The 22,802-nt window shown below is 32.3% G+C and overlaps 2 protein-coding genes and 1 long non-coding RNA gene across 3 annotated transcripts; 2 read left to right on the plus strand and 1 right to left on the minus strand.

The window, feature by feature from the left end:
* The first annotated feature begins 2,104 nt into the window (after nt 1–2,104).
* On the plus strand, nt 2,105–16,320 carry LOC139870126 (transcription factor PIF1-like). The gene is made up of 6 exons (XM_071857976.1): nt 2,105–2,187; nt 2,289–3,159; nt 15,069–15,167; nt 15,250–15,315; nt 15,399–15,464; nt 15,934–16,320. Exons 1-6 carry the CDS (start codon nt 2,105–2,107, stop codon nt 16,318–16,320), a joined length of 1,572 nt encoding a protein of 523 aa, XP_071714077.1.
* Nucleotides 16,321–16,465: 145 nt separating this feature from the next.
* LOC139869981 (uncharacterized) lies at nt 16,466–17,189 on the plus strand. Its single transcript, XR_011766512.1, has 2 exons — nt 16,466–16,797; nt 16,878–17,189. It is a non-coding gene; the product is annotated as an uncharacterized lncRNA (long non-coding RNA).
* Nucleotides 17,190–17,461: 272 nt separating this feature from the next.
* Nucleotides 17,462–20,800, minus strand: LOC139873456 (uncharacterized). Its single transcript, XM_071861382.1, has 7 exons — nt 20,610–20,800; nt 20,473–20,504; nt 19,708–19,752; nt 18,550–18,639; nt 17,955–18,043; nt 17,789–17,839; nt 17,462–17,696 (listed from the first exon to the last, which is right to left on the minus strand). Exons 1-7 carry the CDS (start codon nt 20,726–20,728, stop codon nt 17,664–17,666), a joined length of 459 nt encoding a protein of 152 aa, XP_071717483.1. The 5' UTR covers nt 20,729–20,800; the 3' UTR covers nt 17,462–17,663.
* Between the last annotated feature and the right edge of the window lie 2,002 nt (nt 20,801–22,802).

Genomic DNA, 22,802 nt, shown 5'->3' on the forward strand with positions numbered 1-22,802 from the left:
ATACATACAAGGACTTGAGCACTAGACACTATATCTTTCCTAATATGTAACAAAAACATGAAAACCCAAAAATTAGAGTTTTTAAAACCTACCCTAATCAAGAAATTGTTGGTATGGATGTGCAGAGCTCTTCGAGAGGAATCCGAATATGTAAACGATTTTATGATCAAGCAAGTATTGAAGGTGTTCTTGAGGTTTGAATATCGACGATGATGATGATGAATAGTATATGGGTGTTCTTGAGGTTTGAAGTGTCTGTGTGTGTTATGATAAATGAAATGAAATGAAATGAATTGGATCAGGATATAATATAGATAAGATAGAGTCACGGGTTTAAGTTAGGTAAAACTCAGGGGTATAGATACATTACGGGTGTAATAATTAAATAAACACGGGTTATAATTTTAGTAGTCACGAGTTTAATAGTAAGAAAATATAGATATAATATATAGTCAAGGGTGATAATTAAGTTTTTATCCGTTAGTTAAAATCCAATGTATCATATCTTAATATGATTCAATAATTTGTAAATTTTATATTTATAAAATATATATATATATATATATATATATATATATATATATATATATATATATATATATATATATATATATATATATATATATATATATTGTTCGAAACCTTTTATATTTAATTCCAATCAATTATTTAAATTAATAATCATACACTTTGTTGTCTTAAAATATATTTTTTTTTCGTTTTCACTAATCGCGGTGTTTAATTTATAATTAGTATATTCTAAAAAAAATGGAGTGGAAAAATCATTGAATCTAAGAAATAGTTGTTAAGTTTTTAATGGAAAGTTAATGAAAAAAGTCGGGTTATTACACTACATTATAATTATAATTGCTAATTGGTTTTGTTTAGTTATTAAAGGGTATGCTACACATGGACAACATCAATGAGTTGTTGGTTTATATAAATTGCTAATATTTTTTACATGCGTCGCACACAAAAGCAAATCCTAGTAATAGCTACTTACTTAATTAGCTTACACCATGAATAGTACAGAATCATCGGAATGTGTTTGTTAATGAATTTAATGATTTCGTCGAATTAAGAGTGAATTACCCGTCTTCTTTCACACCCACATCACAGAATCTTCCATATATTACAAGATACCTCCAAAGTACAAAATTAACAGGCATCAGTCCATGATTTTTTGAGAAAGACGACAACAAATAGTTAGGTTGATATTCTGGAGAAGAAGATGATGCATTTATCATGTTATTCCTGTGTGCATAGCAGAAGCTATGAATTAACGATAACATGTTAGTGGAAGGACTATTTCCGTGCAATTGTGCATTATGTAGAAATTCATTGACAATCAATGTAATAACATTATGTAGAAATTCATTGACAATCAATGCAATAACGAATAGATAAGGACAACCGCTATAATTTGATGTATCAAAGAGACTAATGATATGCTATTCGGCTAGCGTACATAGATTTCTACAGAAAAGTATATTCGAATGAAGAACCGATCACCATAAACTTGAGCAACATTTATATCTAAAATTTAATACTCCGTACGATTTTGCTAGCAGTATTAGGGTGTCATTATACTCGTGTTATTTTACAATTTGATAACCGTCACTTAGAAAGTGATTAGTAATCGGCATGTACAATCATGTATGCATGTTAACAGCTGGCCTAAGCGCTATCCTTAACAATTTCCATGAGAATTTTACTAATTACGTGGAAGTCGTTAGTACGTTTTGAAGTACCGTAAACTTAGATAACCGTCAATTTTTTATAAGTGATAAGTGTATCACATAATATAATCGCTGTATAAAACGATAAAATAAAACGAAATAAAAATAGGTAGCGCCCACCTTATCTTCTTCTTTCCGCTAGTTTACCCGAAAACAACCTCCCATCCACGAAAACGAAAAGAAATTAAAATTACATTTTTTTTCCACATAATCATCATCTTTTTCATATACTTTGAAAGATACTTCCCCATGCTCCTATACTTAGAATCAAACTTTGTTACAAAATTAATGTCTCGATTCATTAATCTATTGAGATTTCAGCTCATGATCTAGCTTCACTGGATTAGTTATAGAGAAGCTAGAGGATGAATCATTGTGTTCCTGATTCCAAAACCGATTACTTGCTACAAGCTTCTTCAATTTCAAAAAGGCACAAGAAAACATCAATGTATTGTTACATTTTTTAGAACATATATCAATTTATAATAGTTACTTATATATTAATTTATTTCAAACTCCTTTTAACATGTTTAACTGTTAATTATGCAGGGGAGATCAAGATATAATGGAATTGTTATGGCAAAACGGTAAGGTTGTAATGCAAAGCCAAAACCAGAGACCCGTAATTAGTAGTAGTAATAATAATAACAATAGAAGATCGGAAATGACGTCATCGAATAGAGATTTACGATTGATTGAAGATGAAACGACGCCGTGTGGTAATTTATTCATGCAAGAGGATGAAATGGTTTCATGGCTTCATTATCCTAATGAAGATAATAATTTAGATCTCTATCTTCATAATAACGATATTTTGTATCCAATTCTTCCGTCATCTGCTCCGGCACCATCGATAGTTACCATTCCACCTCCACGGCCGCCGGTACCGCCGTTAAAGCGTGTGGAGTATGAGAATGATCAAACGAAATTGCAGTCAGCGGCAACGGCCTCGTCGGCGATAGTTAGTGTTGATCAGTCTCAACGGCCGCCGGTACCGCGCGAGGAAGATGAACAGAATCAATCCAATTTCGTGAAATTTTTACAATTCACAAGACCTAATAACGGAAATTGCACCGTTACGGTCGACGGAGATGGATCGGACCCGGCTAATTCGAATAAGGCGTCGGAGGACGTGACACGGTTAACGGTAGTGGAGTCAAACGGTAAACCGGCGGTTGAACCGTCGCAATCTAGGGTTTCGAGAGTGACGGATAGTGGCGCGCTTTTTTCTGGCACGAATATGAGTAGTTTTGGAGGAAGAGAACCGGAAACTTTTGATTTATGTGCGTCCTCGTCACCAAGAACCGGCGGTTCAGGAGCTAGTGCGAGTGTTGAACCGGTGTTGAATAAATCGCCGCAGGTGACGGATGATCGGAAACGGAAAGCACGAGATACAGACGATACTGAATGTTACAGCGAGGTAAAACATCAACTGATTATTTACTTTTTTGTGCAATTATTGGCATGAAACCCAGTAATAACAATAACTAAGAGGTTTATTTTTTATCTTTTCACTTTAAATTATTATTGTTATAAAATATCTAGATTAGATTGTGTTATAAAATATCTAGATTGGATGTTAATTTTATTATTATTATATTTCTTGCATAGTAATATTTTATACTATAAATAGACATGTATGGTAACCATTTAAGGTTTACCATTTCTCTTGAAATATCAATATTTCTTCTCTCTTCTCTCTTTTTCTCTCTTTGTTCTTATAACCATTAAAGGTAGTTATAAGCCTACTGAATTATAACACGTTATCAGCACGAAGAGCTTAGTGTAATCAAAGGATATCTCAAACGATCACGAGTCACTGATCAAGGTATGAAATTATTAATAATTTTCAGACTCGAATATATCAAACTTTGGACTACTAACATTTTGAACTACTAATTTTTATTAAGTTCTTAGTGCATTTATATTGTTCTTATTATATGGTTGGCTCTGCCACCTAAATTATATATGGTCGACACTGTCGCCTAACTATCATTTATGTTTACTAACTTTTATTAACTTCACTAACATTTATATTTATGTTATTTAAGTTATATATGGCCGGTTATACCGCCTAAATTATATTTTCTGTAATCTAACTCTTATTAACTTCACTAACATTTATATTTATGTTAATAAGACCTCATGATTGTACGCAACACGTCATTTGACAACACGGTACTTTATGTACGCAACACGTCATTTGACAACACGGTACCATGGGTCGAGATTAATTCCGATCAATACGAATATGATGAGGTCTTTATATGTTATCTAACATTTATGATTACTTATGCAATTAATCATTATTTATTTCATGCATACTAATGTTTATTCTTAAATTTATAATTAATCTTAAAAGTTAAAATAAAAAAAGTAGTTTGTATTTTTATTAAAAGTAAATCTTAAAAGTTAAAATACAAAAGTAGTTTGTATTTTTATTAAAAGTAAATTTTAATAGTTAAAATAAAAAAAAAGGAATGGTAAAATAGAGTAGCTTTTTGTCAAAAATGAAGTATTGAAAATGAAGTGGTCTCCTTCTATAATTAAAAAAAATATACTTTCATCAAATGAATTTTTTTGTGGCTGACAATTCCAAACACGAGTCAGTGTTTAGTTTATCAAGAATACCTCTTGCTTTGGAGAAAGGTCACGATCACGATATCGGGTATTGTGAAAGAATTAAAAAAATTTAGTCAAGTGGCCTTTTAAAAACTAGAAAGTTTTTTTAAACAAAAAGTTTTTTATATATTTATAATTTACGGGTAACGTAAAAAAAAGGGAAGTTTTTTTAAAAAAAAAAACAAAGAAAGTGTTTAAATGAGTTTTACAGAAAGGGGGAAAGCAAAGTAAAAAAAAACTTTTTTTTCCAAACTTGTCAAATGTTTTGTTAAAAACGTGACCGTTGAAAAAAGGAGGTTGAATAATAAAACTTAAAAAACAAATTATTTTTAAAAGAGTGTGCATCAAAATGACCCGTTTAATAATGGGGAGTTAAAAAGATAGTCAAATTGTTTCAACGAACAAGGGTTCAATTGAATGTTTCTTAAAAAAAAAATTCCAAATTTCCAGTTATTTGATTTAAAAAAAAAAATCCGCGGGTACGGGTGATGGATCCAATGAATCCGCATCCACGACCCGCGGGTGCTATCCCTAATTGTGACAAGTACAAATCAACTAAAATGACGTTGGATCATGCTAAAATCACCAACATATTTTGTGCATCGTATTAGACGAAGTATAAGCTCAAAAGTTGGATATTTGTTTGCAAGTAACAAACTCAAAAGTATATTACCATTTCTAAAGACTCTTTTTATGATTAAAGAAACTCAGTAATCCCACATATTCCCACCTATATTAGTGTATTGAAAACAGTATCGTTTGCAAGTTTGCAACAATGCATTTTCTAATACTCCGTAGTTAATTGCTTCACATCTTGAGTTTGGCTGTAAGAAGGAAACATATATACTCACATATTTCGTACGAAAGTATTAATGTTACAATTTTTTTTTTTTTTTGTGTGTTATCATTCGTACGTTATACTCACAGGTTTTTTAGGCTAATCATTCGCGTGAAAAACTATAGTTAAGTTGCAATCTTTGCTAACAAGACAATTCACACTACCGTTATAAATGTCTATTTCAACCAACTTGCTACATTAAGCAGTTTTTGACAGTCACGTCCTCAATCATGACATAATTTTTATGTACATAGCTTCTACTGAAAATTAATATGCAAGGTACAACATATAACTATATGGTCAAATTTATTTGAGCCTTCGGAGTCACAAGTATATGATGTATATATATATTACTCAATTAACAAAATAGAAAATCGAAATTAATTCATATGAATAGTAAAACGAAATTAATTAATTTACTATTCACATAAAAAGCGCATATTATAAAAGCGCATATGATTAAAAGCGAATATGATGAAAAGCACAGCGCATATGATCAAAAGCGCATATGGTGAAAAAACACAGCGCATATGATTAAAAGCGTATATGGTGAAAAATATATATGATCAAAAGCGCATATGGTGATTAATGAAAAAGCACATATGATGATTAATGAAAAGTATATTGTGAAAAAGAATCACAAATGTTTCTTGAAAGAATTCAAGGTAAAGATATATGAACCAATTCATCCATCATGTGAACCATTTTGATATTTCATGGTTCTAATAGACGCATCTAGCGGATGGTCTCATATTTGTATGTTATCAAGCCATAATATGGCATTTGCAAAGTTTCTTGCACAAATTATTAAATTGAGAACACATTATTCTGATTACACCATTAAAAAGGATGAGACTTGATAATGCTGGTGAGTTAACATCTCAAGCATTTAATGATCATTATATATCTACAGGGATTGTTGTTGAACATCCAGTTGCTCATGTGCATACACAAAATTGGTTTAGCTAAATCAATAGATAAACGCTTGCAGCTAATAACTAGACAATTGATAATGAGTACAAAACTCTCAATATTTATATGTGGACATGTAAATTTACATGCTGCGACATTAATTCGCATTATACCATGTGGAAGTCATAAATATTTAACTTACTACTTGATTTTGGCCAAGAGCCAAATATTTTCCACCTTAGAACATTGGTTGTGCAGTGTATGTTCCAATTATATCACCACAACACGATAAAATGGTTTTTTCAAAGAAAGATGGTAATATATTTTGGATATAAAACATCTTCAATCATAAGATATACTAAACCCATGATGGGTGATATTTTTACAGCACGTTTTGCTGATTATCATTTTAATAAAACATTGTTCCCTAGATTAGGGGGAGAAATAAAAAAAATAAAGAAAATGATGTTTCATGATGTGAACATCAATTAAGGTATATTGAACTCACACAAAAGAATGTGAAACGAAAGTTCAAAAATAATGCATATGCAAGAACTTGCAAATCAATTACTTTATGCATTTACAGATATAAAAAAAGGTGACTAAATCATATATACCAGCGATAAATGCTCCAGCTCGAACTGAAATTCCAAAAGCTGGCAATAATGTCACTGTTGAGTCTTTGCCACGCATTAAACGTGGAAGATCAATTGGTTCCGAAGATAAAAATCCCCGAAAAAGAAAATCAGCTGATAATGAGGTAAAAGAAAGTGTTAAAGAAGAACCACAAATTAATATTCCTTCTGCAGAGGATATTGATAAATGTAAATACATAAATTGCGATAAATTATGCAATATTATGGAACCGAAATGAAATGAAAAATCTTGATGAGATATTTTCATATAATATTACAATGACATCATGAATAAAGATGATGATCTAGAACCAAAATCTGTCACTGAATATCAAAATAGACATGATTGAGCTCAATGGAAAGGAGAAATACGAGCTGAATTAGAATCGCTCAATAAAAAAAAGTTTTCGGATTAATCGTTATCACTTTTAAAGATGTGAAACGTATGGGATACAAATGAATTTTTATCCGAAAAAGAAATGTGCAAATGAAGTTACAAGGCAAAACTAGACTTGTAACTCAAAATTTCCCACAAAGACCGAAAATGAATTATGAGGAAAACTTATCCTCCTGTAATGGATACAATTACTTATTAGATACTTAATCAACCTGGTAGTTACTTAAATGCATCTCATGGATGTTGTAACTACTTATCTGTATGGATCACTTGATAGTGATATACATGAATATACCTGAAGGGTTTAAGGTATCATAAGCATCTAATGCAAAATCCAAGGGAATGTATTCTATTAAATCACAAAGATTTTTATATGGGTCTATACAATTGGGACGTATGTGGTATAACTGATTAAATGACTACTTGATAAAAAAAAGGGTATACATATAAACTTATTTTGCATGTATGTTTTATAAAAACAATGTTCGGATATGTGATCGTAGTTGTTTATGTCAATGTTCTTAACATCATATGAACAAATAAAGAGATCTATGAAATCATTCAACTTCTAAAGAATTATTTTGAAATGAAAGATCTTGAAAAAACCAAGTATTACCTTGGATTGCAAATTGAGCATATGCCTAATGGTTTACTTGTACATCAAACAACTTATACCGAAAAGATTTTAAAACATTTTTTTAAAAGACAAACTCATTGTTGTTAGATCACTCAATATTGACACTGATCTATTTCATTCCTGCGAAGATCATGAAAATCTTAACAGATCGGAAGTTCCATATTTTAGTATAATTGAGGTTCTTATGTATCTTATAGATTGTACAAGACCTGACATTTCTCTTGCAGTTAATTTGTTGGCAAGATTCAGCTCAAATGACAATGGGGCGGGATCAAACGCATATTTTGATACCCTTGAGAAACTGCTTATTTAAAATTATTTTATTCTAACGCTTCAAAACAAGATTTAGTTGATTATGTATATGCAGGTCATTCATCAAATCCTCATAAAAATAAATCTCAAACTCGATATGTATTCCTAAATGGAGATACCACAAAATCATGGCGTTCTTAAAACAAACACTTGTTGCAACATTATCAAATCATGACGAAGTGATTGCATTATATGAAACTACTCGAAAATGTGTTTGGTTGAGATCAATGACACAAATCATTATTGATTCTTGTGGACTAGAACGCTATAAAAGACTAACAACTATCTTCACCAATAACTATATATGAAGATAATGCAGCTTGCATAATACAAATGAAAGAAGAGTATCAAAAGTGACAGAACAAAATATAAATGTTGATGAGGACGGTCATAAGTTTGATGGAAAAGAATGGTATGTTGGTAAGGCTCAGAAAAGACTACAAGGGAATAGGAATTGAAACAAGGGTTTGAGCAAACCATGAAGGAGAATGTAGACAAATCACAGGGGCTAAACTTGTACATAAAAGATTTAGATGATACAGTTTCAGATGAAAACCTCAGATTCTTCTCATATACTCAAGATCTCGTAAAAGACAACCAGATTAAAATGAGATACGTTCAATCAACAAACTCTGATGATCTTTATACCAAAGCACTACCAACTGCTATTTTCAGAACACACGTTCATAATATTGGCATGAGGCATGTTCAGAAGATGTAACAACTCAGGCGTTGCCTACTTGAGGGGGAGTCAACTCTATGCTGCACTCTTTTTCCCTTAGCTAAAGTTTTATCCCAATGGGTTTTCTTTAGCAAGGTTTTTAACGAGGCAGTACTAGTTATTCTCTAATAAAATTGTCATCCAAGGGGGAGTGTTATAAAATATCTAGATTGTGTTATAAAATATCTAGATTGGATGTTAATTTTATTATTATTATATTTCTTGCATAGTAATATTTTATACTATAAATAGACATGTATGGTAACCATTTAAGGTGTACCATTTCTCTTGAAATATCAATATCAATATTTCTTCTCTCTTCTCTCTTTTTCTCTCTTTGTTCTTATAACCATTAAAGGTAGTTATAAGCCTACTGAATTATAACAATTATTTTTTTATTTTATTTGATGAACTTATACGGATAAAAATATATTCAAAAATCAATCGATTGCTAAAACTTTTATCGAAAATTTCTCTCTGTACTAATTTAATAGGTTTGTTTTTCTTTTTGGTTATCTTAAATAAATAGTTAATTTCTAAATATAGATATAAATAATAAGATAAAGTTTTTTTATGTCTTTGTTTTATTAATGTAAAATAAAAATAAGGTAAAAATTAAGGGGGGTAAAATAGAAAAATGAACAAAAAATTACAAATGATAATATTTCTTAATTTATGGTTTTTTTTTTTTTTTTTGGATTATAAATTTAGTACGGAGGGAGTATAAAGTTGGACATAAAAAACCAGGAAAAAATTGGACATAAAAACCCTATAAAATCTAATCATGACTGTTAATGTAGGACGGATGAAGTATCATTTGAAATGAAGAGATTATACTATATTATATTATATTATACCTAAAACACGCGTCAGATTTCGTCGTTTTACTTCTATCGGATTGTCATTTTGAGTTAGCGTTCACACTGCAAACGGTCCCTCAACTTCGGCTCAATTTACACAACGGTCCTCAACTTTACACTTTTTTAGGGGTAAAAAACGTAAATATATAATTTTATTAAAATAAAAGAAACTAATTTCACCCGAATTTTTAACGGGTCATATATTCTCGCTCGGTTCGAGTTAAATTTTTCCGAGACCACCGTTCAGCTCGAAAAGATCTAATGAACACAACGGGACTAACTAATCGCGAAATGGACATCGTTAAAAAAACACCAGATAACGGGCCATATATTCTCCCTCGGTGCGAGTTAAATTTTTCCGATACCACCGTTTAACTCGAAATAATTTTACGAACACAGCGCGACTAACTATACGCGAAACGGACATCGTTAAAAAAAACTAAATATTTCGGGCTATATTACATACATATACATACACGTCCAACAAACAACCCAACTTACTTTATATATTAGGTACCGAACAACGTATATCCAAATTCGTCCACACGTTGAATACAACCGCAGCAACGCGCGGTCGAATTTTTTTCTAGTTAGGTAACAAATATGACCGTCGAATATGAGGAAATGATTAAATAATCGGAAGTGGTAGTTTAAAAAAAGTAACGCCAAAAAGAAAAATATGTAAACATACTTTTTAGACAAAGTTAAAACGCCAAAAAAAGTAACAATAACTCCAACCCCAGATGTAGGGATGGTGCCCGCGGGTAACGAGTACGGGTTCTATATACCCGCAACCCGTCCGTCGGGTTGTTTTTCTCCTCTTTGAGACCTCTTACCCACCCGCGTGTAAAAAATCTTCACCCATGCCCGTATACAACTTTGTTAAATTCCCTTTAGAATAGTTATATAATTTTATTAGTTATAAACTATATGTACAAGCTACATGTCTAAAATGACGTGAAAATTAAGTTTTTTTTACTTATATATACAATTATATTTTTAATCATTATTGCATTACAAGTAAAATCATTTTTAAATTTGATAATTGTATGTATAAACTCGTGGGTAAATTAAAAAAAAGTCTCATGAATTAGCGGATCGGGTTTTACCCGCGACCCGTCAACGGGTATAATATTTTACCCGTACCCATACCAATACCCGCAGGTAGTATTTAATGATTTTACACGCTCATCACGGATCGAGTATTCGCGGATCACGGGTTTTTTCTCGCCCATTGACATCCCTACACTGATGGCCTATGTAATATTAATAATACTGATGTTGTTATATACAATAGTTTTATCATATTAAGACCACCATTAATAGTTTCGTCATGGGTCAAAGTGATAACATCACACCACTAAACCCGCTAGTAACGCAGCTTAATGCACTAAATTAAATGCTGGTGTGATAGCTTCCATCACTAGAAGCTTTTTGAGCGTGAACCATATTTCAACCAATCACATTTTAGATAATTTAACATAAACAAATTATAATTAAATGGGACATAAACTCTCATTACTTCATCACCACTACAAACTTTTACTCCATCACATTTGTCACATCATCATTATACCTTACAAAAATCCGCATCACACCTCATCACGTTTATCACCATTAAAAATGATCTAACGAAAACTTCATTTATCATATGTTTATCACTCTTTAATTCAATTAATATTGTAAAATACACATTAATTCAATTTTAATATTTATTTATTTTATACATATATATTAGTTATAATTGTGGTTATCATATGTTATATACAAAATTCTTATGGATTATAATTATATTTCTGTTATAGAACATGTTTATTATTATTATACATATTTATGTACGTATTGATGCTTATTGTTTTTTCTTCTCGTGGTCGGAAAAACGACATCCCATTTAATATAGGGTAAAAGAATGATATTATTGCCTTTTTTTGCCGAAAAACGACATTTTTTATAAAAAACGACCTTCGTCAAAAAGATGACGATTCGCATTAATTACAAACGAAAAGCTACACTGCTCAACAAACATACGTAACACTAACAAATCCAAACAAACGAAAAGAGTCAAAGACAAACAAACCTGCCGAAACAAAAGAGGCGAGTAAAAACTAGCCACCGACAAAAAAAAAACGGATACTATTATTGTTGTAGGAAAGTCACAGTTTAGTAGTTGCATTTTACTGTGCAGTATATACTCCGTATAAGTTAACAAAACCCTTATAAAATCCTCACAAATATGGATAATATTATCCATATGTGATATGTGTATATGAAATGTTACCATGTGTTTAGACCTACATGATAGTGTATGTAGCATTTTGTCTTTGTAGATTCCACATGTAGGTATAACAAGATCATAACATATATCCTTTATAATTTAGTTAGTCTAGTATATAAATGAATAGCAAAGGAATTCTGACCTATAGTAAATTAAAAGGAGTTTCATTATTTTAAACTTATGAGTTCGAGTCACGTGGTATAGTAAAAATGAGTGCGTTTGTCCGTGGCAAAAATCAATAAATATAAATAAATACATAAATATTCAGGATCAGGTGGTTGTAGTTTGTTTCATCAAATTATTGTGTCGTTATGTAGCAGAAGTGGACGAACCTATAACAATGCTCTTTGGAGAGCTTAACAAACGATATTGCCACGTCGAACGACTACTTCACACGTGGTTATAACTGTTGACACGTGTACCTTGTAAGACCACGCACAAACTCCACACATGCACCACCTTCATACTTTTTTGGAGATCCATCAATTAAGTTGCACTAGACGACAACTTTATAAAAATTTTGTACTGAACATTTTAACGTAATATTCAATTTTGAGATATCTTATTTATGTATATTACTTCTATAATCTACACAGTATATAGTTTAGACGTAAAGTTCTTCTTAAAGACAGAATATTTTGAATAAGATGTACGTGACAATTAATCAGTCTCCGTTTCTGATTATTTTAATAACCACTCAACCAACAATATGCTACTTGTGAGATTTGAAATTGAGACTCATTGTGAAATGTAAGAAAACGGGTATAAAACTGAAAATCTGGATTGGTTCCTGAATCGTGAAACGCTTTTGTAATTAAGTACGTTGCCCCTCACAAGCTTCGGGTTTACACGAAATCCTAATTGGTATAAGACAAGAACGATTTTGTTTTCAGACAAGAAGAAATTAAAATCAAGTATAAGAGAACTGTATGTTTTTTGTATATGTATTCTGTTTGAATGCAAGTCTGTCAAAACCGAAATTAAAAGTAGTTAATTACAGTTAATCATGAAGGGAGGCAACCCTTCAGTTTTGGCGAGAAAAACCGGTTGATAAAAGTCACACCTTTTGGCGGGGAAAGTTGTTGGAAGACATCTTTTCCTTAAAACGTATAGTGCCAAGGGCTCTGCCCCTTGGACCCGTAAGGGGCGCTGCTCCTTGACCTCGCAAGGGGGCGCAACCCCTTTGACCCCCGCAATTTCCGCGACAGCCGCTAGTCAACTCTTACGGGCGTGTACTCCACACTTTCTGAACTCCATTAATAAGTATAACTGACTAACTCTTGCATTCAAGTAAATCCCAATCAATTAAAATAAATGTTATAATCACAAACATGAAATATTACACGAACTTTAAATAATTTTGAGAATGGTTAATTAATCCAATTGATATATAGTGAAAAACATATACATATATAGAGATTTCATGTTTAGACATAAATTTCTTAAATGAGGGAAAACTATATGCGCACAGTGTTGTAAATCTCCCGAGATCTCCCCCGAGATCTCGTTTTTAGAAGGCAACCAAGACGAGATGTTCATCTCCCGAGATTTCTCGGTCAACGGGGTCAAACTTAGCCAAAGCCACGATTTTTCGGATTTTCTTGCTAATTTGTAAGATTTTCTTGAAAAATTCGTAATTTCTAAGATTTTCTCGCTCATTTCTTGGATATTTTTGTAAAATCTCGTAAAAACGTATATAAAATATACATATATTTATGTTTTTATGTATATTTTTATTAAAAAAACTATAAAGTCAACGTAAATCAACAGCCGAGATCTTCCCGAGATTATTCCGAGATGCCGATATCTCCCTAAAAAGTCCAAACGAGATCTCCTCGAGATCCGAATTCTCCAACCTTGTATGCACGTAGTTGCGTTTTAGCACGGTCTCTGCATATATAAGTGTGTACATATATGAAGATAGCTTTTATTATGCTAGCAAATTTATAAGCATGATCCAGAGCACTCCCAACGTATATGTTAAACCATTGCCAATCACTCATCCCCAATATTGGCACCATTGGCATCACTTAGCCAATCTTTTCTCGCCAACCATTTCGTCAAAATTAAGCATAATTCATCACGGATGTCTGGGTTTTAAATACTTGTACATTTTGCTTTTAAATTTGTATTATGATTTAATTAGTTAATATAGTGGTTGAGGAAGGGTGTGATGGTTGGGAGTAATATGTGATGAGTTAGTGAATAGGAAGAATTGAAAAGAAATGGTGATGTGGCGCTGATGAGGCAGAATGACGTCATGATTGAGAATGGTCTGATTATAGGTATAACTTAACGTTGTATGTAATTACATTATATGGAGGCGAATTATCAAACGTAAATAATGAAACAGATTGGTCATCATACATAGCATGCGTATGCTGCTCAAAATGTATCATATGTTCACTCAATTAAGTGGCAAAAAAAAAGTGTGGCCAATGTATGCTTTTTCTGCATCATACCTAATATCATTACCCACAATGTGTAATCCAATCTTCACACACAAAATAAGGTGCATTATGCTTCACTTCTTGCATGCACTGCACGTGGGTCAATTTCTACTTTGTGCAGGTTTCTAACTTTAGACTTGTATAGTACTATTGCATTCAAATTCTATGGTCTCAATAGGATTATATATGTATATTCTTTTATATCAGTCCTTTTTGTTTTCATTACCATAATGTTCAGTTTTGTTTGCTCCAAGTTGGGATCTTTTGTAATTCGATTGAATGTTAAGTTACCTGCTTCCTCCAAAATTCACAAACACACTTGATTTGCCAATTCTTGCAGGTTGTTTTTCCAATTTGGGATTGTAGAGTACAACTACTTCAATTCATGCATTAATGTTATGTCACAAGTACCATATTACCATGTGTATGCTTTTACTTTCCTTCATTTTGCTTTTCAACTTTAATCCAGCATGCCTCATTAATCTGTGTGATTAATTACTAGATGAACCTCGGTTATTAATGTAAACTTGATTGCTTCGGGGTAGTATTGAGTACGTAGTAATAAGAATCATACAATTAGCTGTGAATATATTATGTTAAAGTATATAATAAATTTGGTAGTTTTTCCAATGTTTGAAGTTATATAATCCATATGTTATCTTCAATGAAGGATATCGAGTTTGAGTATCACGATGCAAAGAAGCAATCACGTGGATCAACATCCACTAAGAGAGCTCGTGCTGCAGAAGTCCACAATCTCTCAGAAAGGGTTTGTACTTGTAATGAGTTTCATGTTATGTAACTAATTTTGACAGTTACTGTATATGTAACTAATATTGATATGTGTGCAGAAACGTAGAGATAGGATTAATGAAAAGATGAAGGCATTACAAGAACTAATACCTCGTTGCAACAAGGTCTAGTTAAAAGTTTTCTGTAACGATTTTTTGAAAAAGTTATAGTTTACCTACAAAATCCTGTTTAACAATTCAAATTCCAGTCGGACAAAGCTTCAATGCTTGATGAGGCAATTGAGTACTTGAAGTCACTTCAAATGCAAGTACAGGTAAATAGCATTATATTCATTTGCTCCATTCCACACTCATATGTTCATTAGTTTAAATTATAACAATCTTCATTTAGCTGAGTGGTTACCGCCCTTCTAGTCTCGACTTCGACTCTCACCTGGGATTTCATAATGCAATTTGCTTTGCAGTTGGTTATGAAGTCCTTTGGAGGCATCGATGACTAAGTCTGTCCTATGGTAGTTGTTCAGGGGGTGCTTCCTAAGGTTGGCTACACGCAGAGCCTGTCCTATGACAGTTGTTCAGTGGTACATCCTTGACACGTGGAACGGATATGATCGGGTGTTGGTAACTCCTTTGGTTGTCCCCCGTCAGTGACTCCAATCTTGCTGTTAAAAAAAAAACAAAAATTTTTAAATTATGGCCTCTTTTTTTATCTATATGCTTGTAATTTCGCCGGTTAGGTGAGAAGACGGGTCAAATGGTTGACATATATGACTGTTTATGCAGATGATGTCCATGGGATACGGCATTGTTCCCATGATGTTCCCAGGTGTCCAAAGATACATGCCAGCAATGGCTGCTGTGGGAATGGGTATGGGTATGGATCAAGTAGCAATGACCCGACCCATGGTTCCATACCCACCCGTTCTTCCAGCTTCAGCCATAATGCCAAATCCTGCTGTTGCAGCCGCTCAAGTTCCACGGTTTCCAGTGGCACAAGTTCCCATAATGGGCCCACAAAGAAGTCAAGGAGCTAACCCGTCAGATCCGATGATGATGATGAACTCATTTCCGTTACAAAATGTAAACCAACCACGGGTCCCGTACGCAGATCCATATCAACAATACGTTGGTCTCACACAAACAAAAATGCCACAACCCCAGGCACGTTAACTCTTATTTGAATAACCTTTTTGTGTGTGTGTGTGTGTGTGTGTGTGTGTGTGTGTGTGTGTGTGTGTGTCATCTTAAGTTTTCACTTATATATTCATATTGTTGATTGTTGATTGTTGATAATAGTATTACTTAAATACAATATTTTTATAGTGGCTAATTGTTTCATAAAAAAGTCCTTTTTGATATAATGTTATCAGTTGATAAACCATTTGAAACTTCTTAAGCATTTCAAATAATTGATGATCTAATATTATAACTTCGAACAACAGAAAAGCATCAAAACACCTCTTGTTATTAACCATTTTAATACAATTTCATTATCTTATCCTTATTACTCTTACCATAAACTCAGTTGCAAAAATCACATTGAAAGCCTCATCACTAACATGTACATATTTGTGCAGACTCTAACAGGTGTTGCAAGTAAGCCAAGCAGCAGCAAAGACGTTAGGGATCCTGAAAATCGCCCAACTGGTAAGCTTCGCCATTGTTGGTAGTAATATCATATATGAACTTGAAGATGACAACAGAGATCAATCTTTGTGCCGTTGCAGGTGATGTTCAGGGAAATTCGGGCTCTTAGCCGACTAAATTTTGTAGTTAAAAGTGCAACACGATATAAAATTCATTATAAGGTGGCACTGTTACGCTATATATAATAGTTAATCTGTAATTATACCATATTATAGATGCAAAGGTAGTTCCTTTAAGCACCACATTGTGTATAGATTAAAAGAAATGTAATAGATATTACTTAGGCTGCGTTTGATAAAACCGAATGATTAGCGTTGAATGGTTTATAATCTGAATGATTCAAAGTCAATGAATAAACTTGATTCTGAATGAAATAAGTTATTTAATGATCATTTTGAATGAACGATATGAAATGGGTAAAAAATACCTTATTGTTTTACACGAATTAAATATCCAATATACCCGTTTGTTAAGTATTTTGGATATGATTTGAGAATATTGTAGAAAATTTATGTGTTTATGGTAGGAGTGTTTCAACTCTATATGTCATTCAGATGTCAGAAACAAACGTGCTGAATGCTAAATGGTTTAGCATTTAGCGCTGAACCATTAAGTTAGGAGGTAAACAAATTGACTATTTGGTTATTTTCCATGACTTGCTTCAAAATACCCCATATAGTATAACTAGAATAATCAGTTACATTAAATGGCATCTGGAACAAGAGAGCTGGAAAATCTTCCATTCTACCACACCAAAAATGATTATACATATCTTTAACAACTTTGAGCTAATAACAAATTATTAGGGCAAGCTACATTAGAGGATAATATCCTTCATCAAACATCACTTCACATACATATAACTGTTACTTGCCAAACTCAGTTACCCTTGACAAGATCTAGCAACAAGAAAACAACAGATAGATATTATACATTACATGGGAAATCAAGAATTCACCAAGTAAAAAATTGAGCTATGAATGAACCATACCTTTTCCGTAAACAGGCGAAATACTTCTTGTTCCATAGCCTTGTCAAGTTCCTGTAAAATTTGAATAAAAGTTAGGGGTTACTTGTGTTCATCAAGAATTCGATTTATCCCTTTGAAAGCATAGAAATAAAGAGTATAAAGTGATCTTAAGTATGATACTACTTACTGTTTCAGCGTTAGCAGAGCAATCTATGTTGCATATGATTTTTTGTAGCTCTTTGTCTTTCAACGCTTCGAGAATCTCAGTAGACGTAGCTGCAGCCAAATCCCATAATTATAATATATCTCAACCAAATGGACCTTTTGTTGAATTACTAAGGTCATCTTGTGGTTGAGAGGTTAATATGCATGCATACTGGAGGTAGTAAACGAGAAGAGGGGTGTTGGGTAACGGGTCGGGCCGTGTTCGGTTGACAAGGAACAGAAGTTTCTAGAATAAAAAATAATAAAAAATATAGAAAAAAAGGTGGTGTCGACTCTAGCAAAATTATATCAGCTCCTTGATTATCTGACATTTGTAATGAATTCTAGGTAGTTTTTTAAGTATTAAAACTAAGTTTGATCCACTTTCAACCTGTTTGGCGTCTTTAATCTTAAACAAATGTAGTCCAATTTTACATTTTTACCTATTAAAGATACCATATTACCTGAAACCACCTATGCAACCTCTAATGCATACAAATTTAAGTAGGATTCCAAGAAGACAGTAGAAATTGGCAGCTATGAATAATCTTCTAGAATCTTATAGTTAGAAAGCATACCTATGGACTCTAGTTGGGACTGTGGTAGCACATCATCGAAATTATCGATATAACACGGTCTGTCAACATCAATTGGTAGAATAGGTGCACCTGAAAATTGAGTTAACAAGTGTTAGATCGTCAATTCAGTTTACGCTAGCAAGTAAATTCCTCATATTGTTGACCACAAGAGGAACATCTTAGTTTTTTCTAAAAAAATAAAAAAATTGTAAATTATTTAGTATGAAGATTAAAAAGTAATAAAGAAAAAGGTACCAATTTATACAATTTAACCCTTTTACACCAATACAGTATCAAAGTTGGTTCACAAGGTAAGCGTCAAAGGATTATAACAAGACAAATTCTAAGACAAAGTTACCTCCCATCGGGTTGTTTTTAACCTTGTGTGTCACATATTAAAACAGTTTCAGCATCAAACGCAACAAAATTCCGTGTCAATTGAGTGAGGTGGCCAGAGACATTAGAATACAAGAATGACAAGACGTCGCATCGCTAACTACTGTGAAAAAAATACTTGATTACATGGAAAGACATGATTCGTGTGCAATCAACAGACTCTATTTAACCTAATGCAGGGTACACACTGTTTTGCCATACATGTAATGGTGCATATGTAATATCAGCAATACATATTCCAGATGACTATTCTCATCAGATGCATTACTCGGTTTACAAGATACTTTAATAAGATATCAGTAACAGTATATTAAAGTCAGAATAGGCATACCATTAACCACTAATAAATATGTTTAGATATTAAAATGGTGGTTCAGTAATAATAACGATAATAATCTATTAAAGATTCACCTTATTACAAAAAATATCTCAATGTTCACTATTCACATCTACTTCTTTGTGAGTTCAGAGTCAAACATTATTAGGACCATGTATATGTTTACTCCTTAAGCATTTACTGGATTCTTTTATTTTGACATATCAACTCATGAACGCACCCAAAAAGGATGCAGATGGACTGATTAAGCAGTTCGGTTTTTTAATAGTTATCATTTACGTTATGGAGATTATCCTAAACCACAACGTAGCACAACATATCAAGTACTTGACATTAATGCGAGCGTGTAGTTTTTCAGTATACTACAAAGGTCAAAAACACATGTTTCCCTGTGGTAGAAAAATCAATAAGCAATTTAACCTTACTTGTATCATTCTCATTCTCAGGAGCTGGTTTAATACATGGATTTTCTGCACCAAATAGAATATATCTATATTAGCCAATACGAATGTGAATATAAGTTACTCATAAAAACATCACAAAACAGGCAAAGTACAACTTTGACTTGTATGCTTTTATTTTAAGTAATATAATCCTTCATTTCATATATAATATATATAAGTAACCACATAAATTAACAAGAATACATCGTTCTATTTAATTCATCTACATATCTACCTCACAGTCAATGCCTACCCTACAAACACAAAACTATGAATTCACACACTCATTTTTCCTTCCCCATCCAATGCTACCAGTATATCCACTTCAAAACTAGGACAAAAAATGCATTAAACTTCCTGAACTTTCTACAATGTCATGTCATATGTGATTATTCAATTTTTTTTAACTTTAATTAGTATTCATATGAATGCTCAAACTCTAATTACTCCCACCCAATCTTCATTAAAGTATAACACAAAACCAAAGCAGAGTTTTTCATACTCATATATACTGATACCAATTACAGTGGTTAAAACAGGTATATCTGTACATCATCACTCACAACTAGCACAACTGTAAGCATTCAAGTTCAATAAACCCTAAATAAAATAGACATAAGCCATAACTACCTGATAAAAACATCATTTCTCATAACTATCAACAATTATTACATGTACAACTAATCAAATAGAAATTAATTAACCGAGTTACACTAATAAAACATATGGAAAAAATAGGACAATTACCTTTATGTTTCTTAAAACAAGTGAGCGAACAACTGCAAACCTCAAACAAGTTAAAAAAAATAAAAAATAAGAAAAGATGATTACTTAGACATATGGTAACGAATTATGAACCCTAATTAGTAGGAATGAACACTTACTATGGAATGAAACAGGTAGGGCACTTGTATTTCGATTCAGTATTTTCACATATTTTACAGCATTTTTTGGGCGGTGCTTTAATCGATTCTTTCGATTTTTTATTTGGCTTCCTCCTCATTCTGATTCCGATGAAGACGTTATGTAAGTCTATCGATTTTTAGTGACCGAGGAAGCAGAGATTTCGGCAGTCGGGGGCGAAGGAGGGATTATTGTATAACCAAGAACAACAGGTTCTTATACGTTTTTATACTCGGTAACTTTTAATTTAACAATTCATTTATTGATTTTTCTATCGGTAGATAGATTTTTCTAAACTCGATTTTTTTTACCTCAGGCTTTTAAGACTCTAATTTAGCATGAATATGTTAATAAAAATAATTTATTATTTTTAATATTTAATTTAACAAGTAACAAATTATGAATAATTATTACTAGAAAAAAATACGACCGCGCGTTGCTGCGGTTGTATTCAACGCGCAGTCGAATTTGGATATATGTTGTTTGGTACCTAATATATCTAATAGGTTGAGTTGTTTGTTGTACGTGTATATATATGTATGAAATATGGCCCGAAATATTTAGTGTTTTTTTTAACGATGTCCGCTTCGCGCGTTGTTAGTCCCGTTGTGTTCGTAAGATTTTTTCGAGTTGAACGATGATTTCGGAAAAATTTAACTCGCACCGAGCGATATGAAATATAGCCCGAAATATTTAGTGTTTTTTAACGATTTATGTTACGCGCGTAGTTAGTCCCGTTGTGTTCGTCAGATTTTTTCCAAGTTGAACGGTGGTCTCGAAAAAATTTAACTCGCACCGAGAGAGAAGATAGGGCCCGTTAAAAATTCGGGTGGAATTAGTTTCTTTTATTTTAATAAAATTATATATTTACGCTTTGTACCCCTAAAAAAGTGTAAACTCGAGGGGGGCGTTGTGTAAATGAAGCCGAAATTGAGGGACCGGTTGTAGGGTGAACGAAAACTCAACGACAATCCGATATAACTGAAACGACGGAATCCGCCATGCCTTTTAGTATATAGGTATAATAATTAATTAATAAAATATTATATTATTATTATTATTATTATTATTATTATTATAATATTATTATTATTATTATTATTATTATTATTATTATTATTATTATTATTATTATTATTATTATTATTATTACACATAATATGAAAATAAGAATGGCCAAATGCTTGTTGGCAGTTTTATTATTATTATTGATGAGATTGATCATTCATCAATTGTCTCTCTCATTATTTTTTATTAGAAAAAATTATGTTGTTGGCACCTGTGATTTGTTAAATTAGCATCATAATACCTAAACATTTTTTTTACATAATTGGTACCTCAATTTTGTTTAACTATCGTGGTTGACACCTAACTTAACTGAAGTCAAAATTTAAAGGTCTACCTCCAGCCTTTTTCTTTGACACAAAACCATCCTCCATGATAACCTTAAATATAAATTTATTTATTTATTTAATCCCTTTTGATCTTTTCTTCCGACTTTTGTTGCACTTCTCCTCAGGAGCTTCCCAGTAGATTAGTAGAACCATACTTCTTGACTCCCAAACGTTCGTTTCTTTCAATTCTCATTTCATACATTTATTTATCATAGTAGATAACAACCTTTATATGTTCTAAGATTTATAATGCAAACACGTCTTAAACTTCCGAAGACATGTAAGAGAAGAAGACCCACGGTTTACAAGTATTGAAACGAGTATCACCGGTATCGCCGACCATATTTACAATCCGATGGTACCACTACTATTTTGTTGGTCGGAGGTAGGTTTTGCCTCGCCTATTAGTTACCGCCGTACCCCCGCTATTATGTCCGCAACCGGCGGTGGTCTCGTCTAGAACCAGAGATCGTGTCTGACATGGTTTTGGTCTGCCGATTGAATGACTTTTCTTTTTGGGTTCGGTTATACGGAGTAATTAAAAAAGGGTTGGTGACAACGAGAGTGAAATATTGAATTGAATTTACATTTATACTATAAAATACTGATAATGCTAAAAACGAACATATATTTCATAGCATTATTCCTCAAGAAAGACAAGCTTTTAGTTGCAATTGTTCTATTTACAAGTGATATTCGTTTAAATAATAAAAGGTGAAGACAAAAGACAGATTCGATGAATTGAAGACGCAAAGGTTCAAAAAGCTCAAAAGTACAAAG

Source organism: Rutidosis leptorrhynchoides, chromosome 10, assembly GCF_046630445.1.
Source record: "Rutidosis leptorrhynchoides isolate AG116_Rl617_1_P2 chromosome 10, CSIRO_AGI_Rlap_v1, whole genome shotgun sequence".
NCBI classification, from domain to species: Eukaryota; Viridiplantae; Streptophyta; class Magnoliopsida; order Asterales; family Asteraceae; genus Rutidosis; species Rutidosis leptorrhynchoides.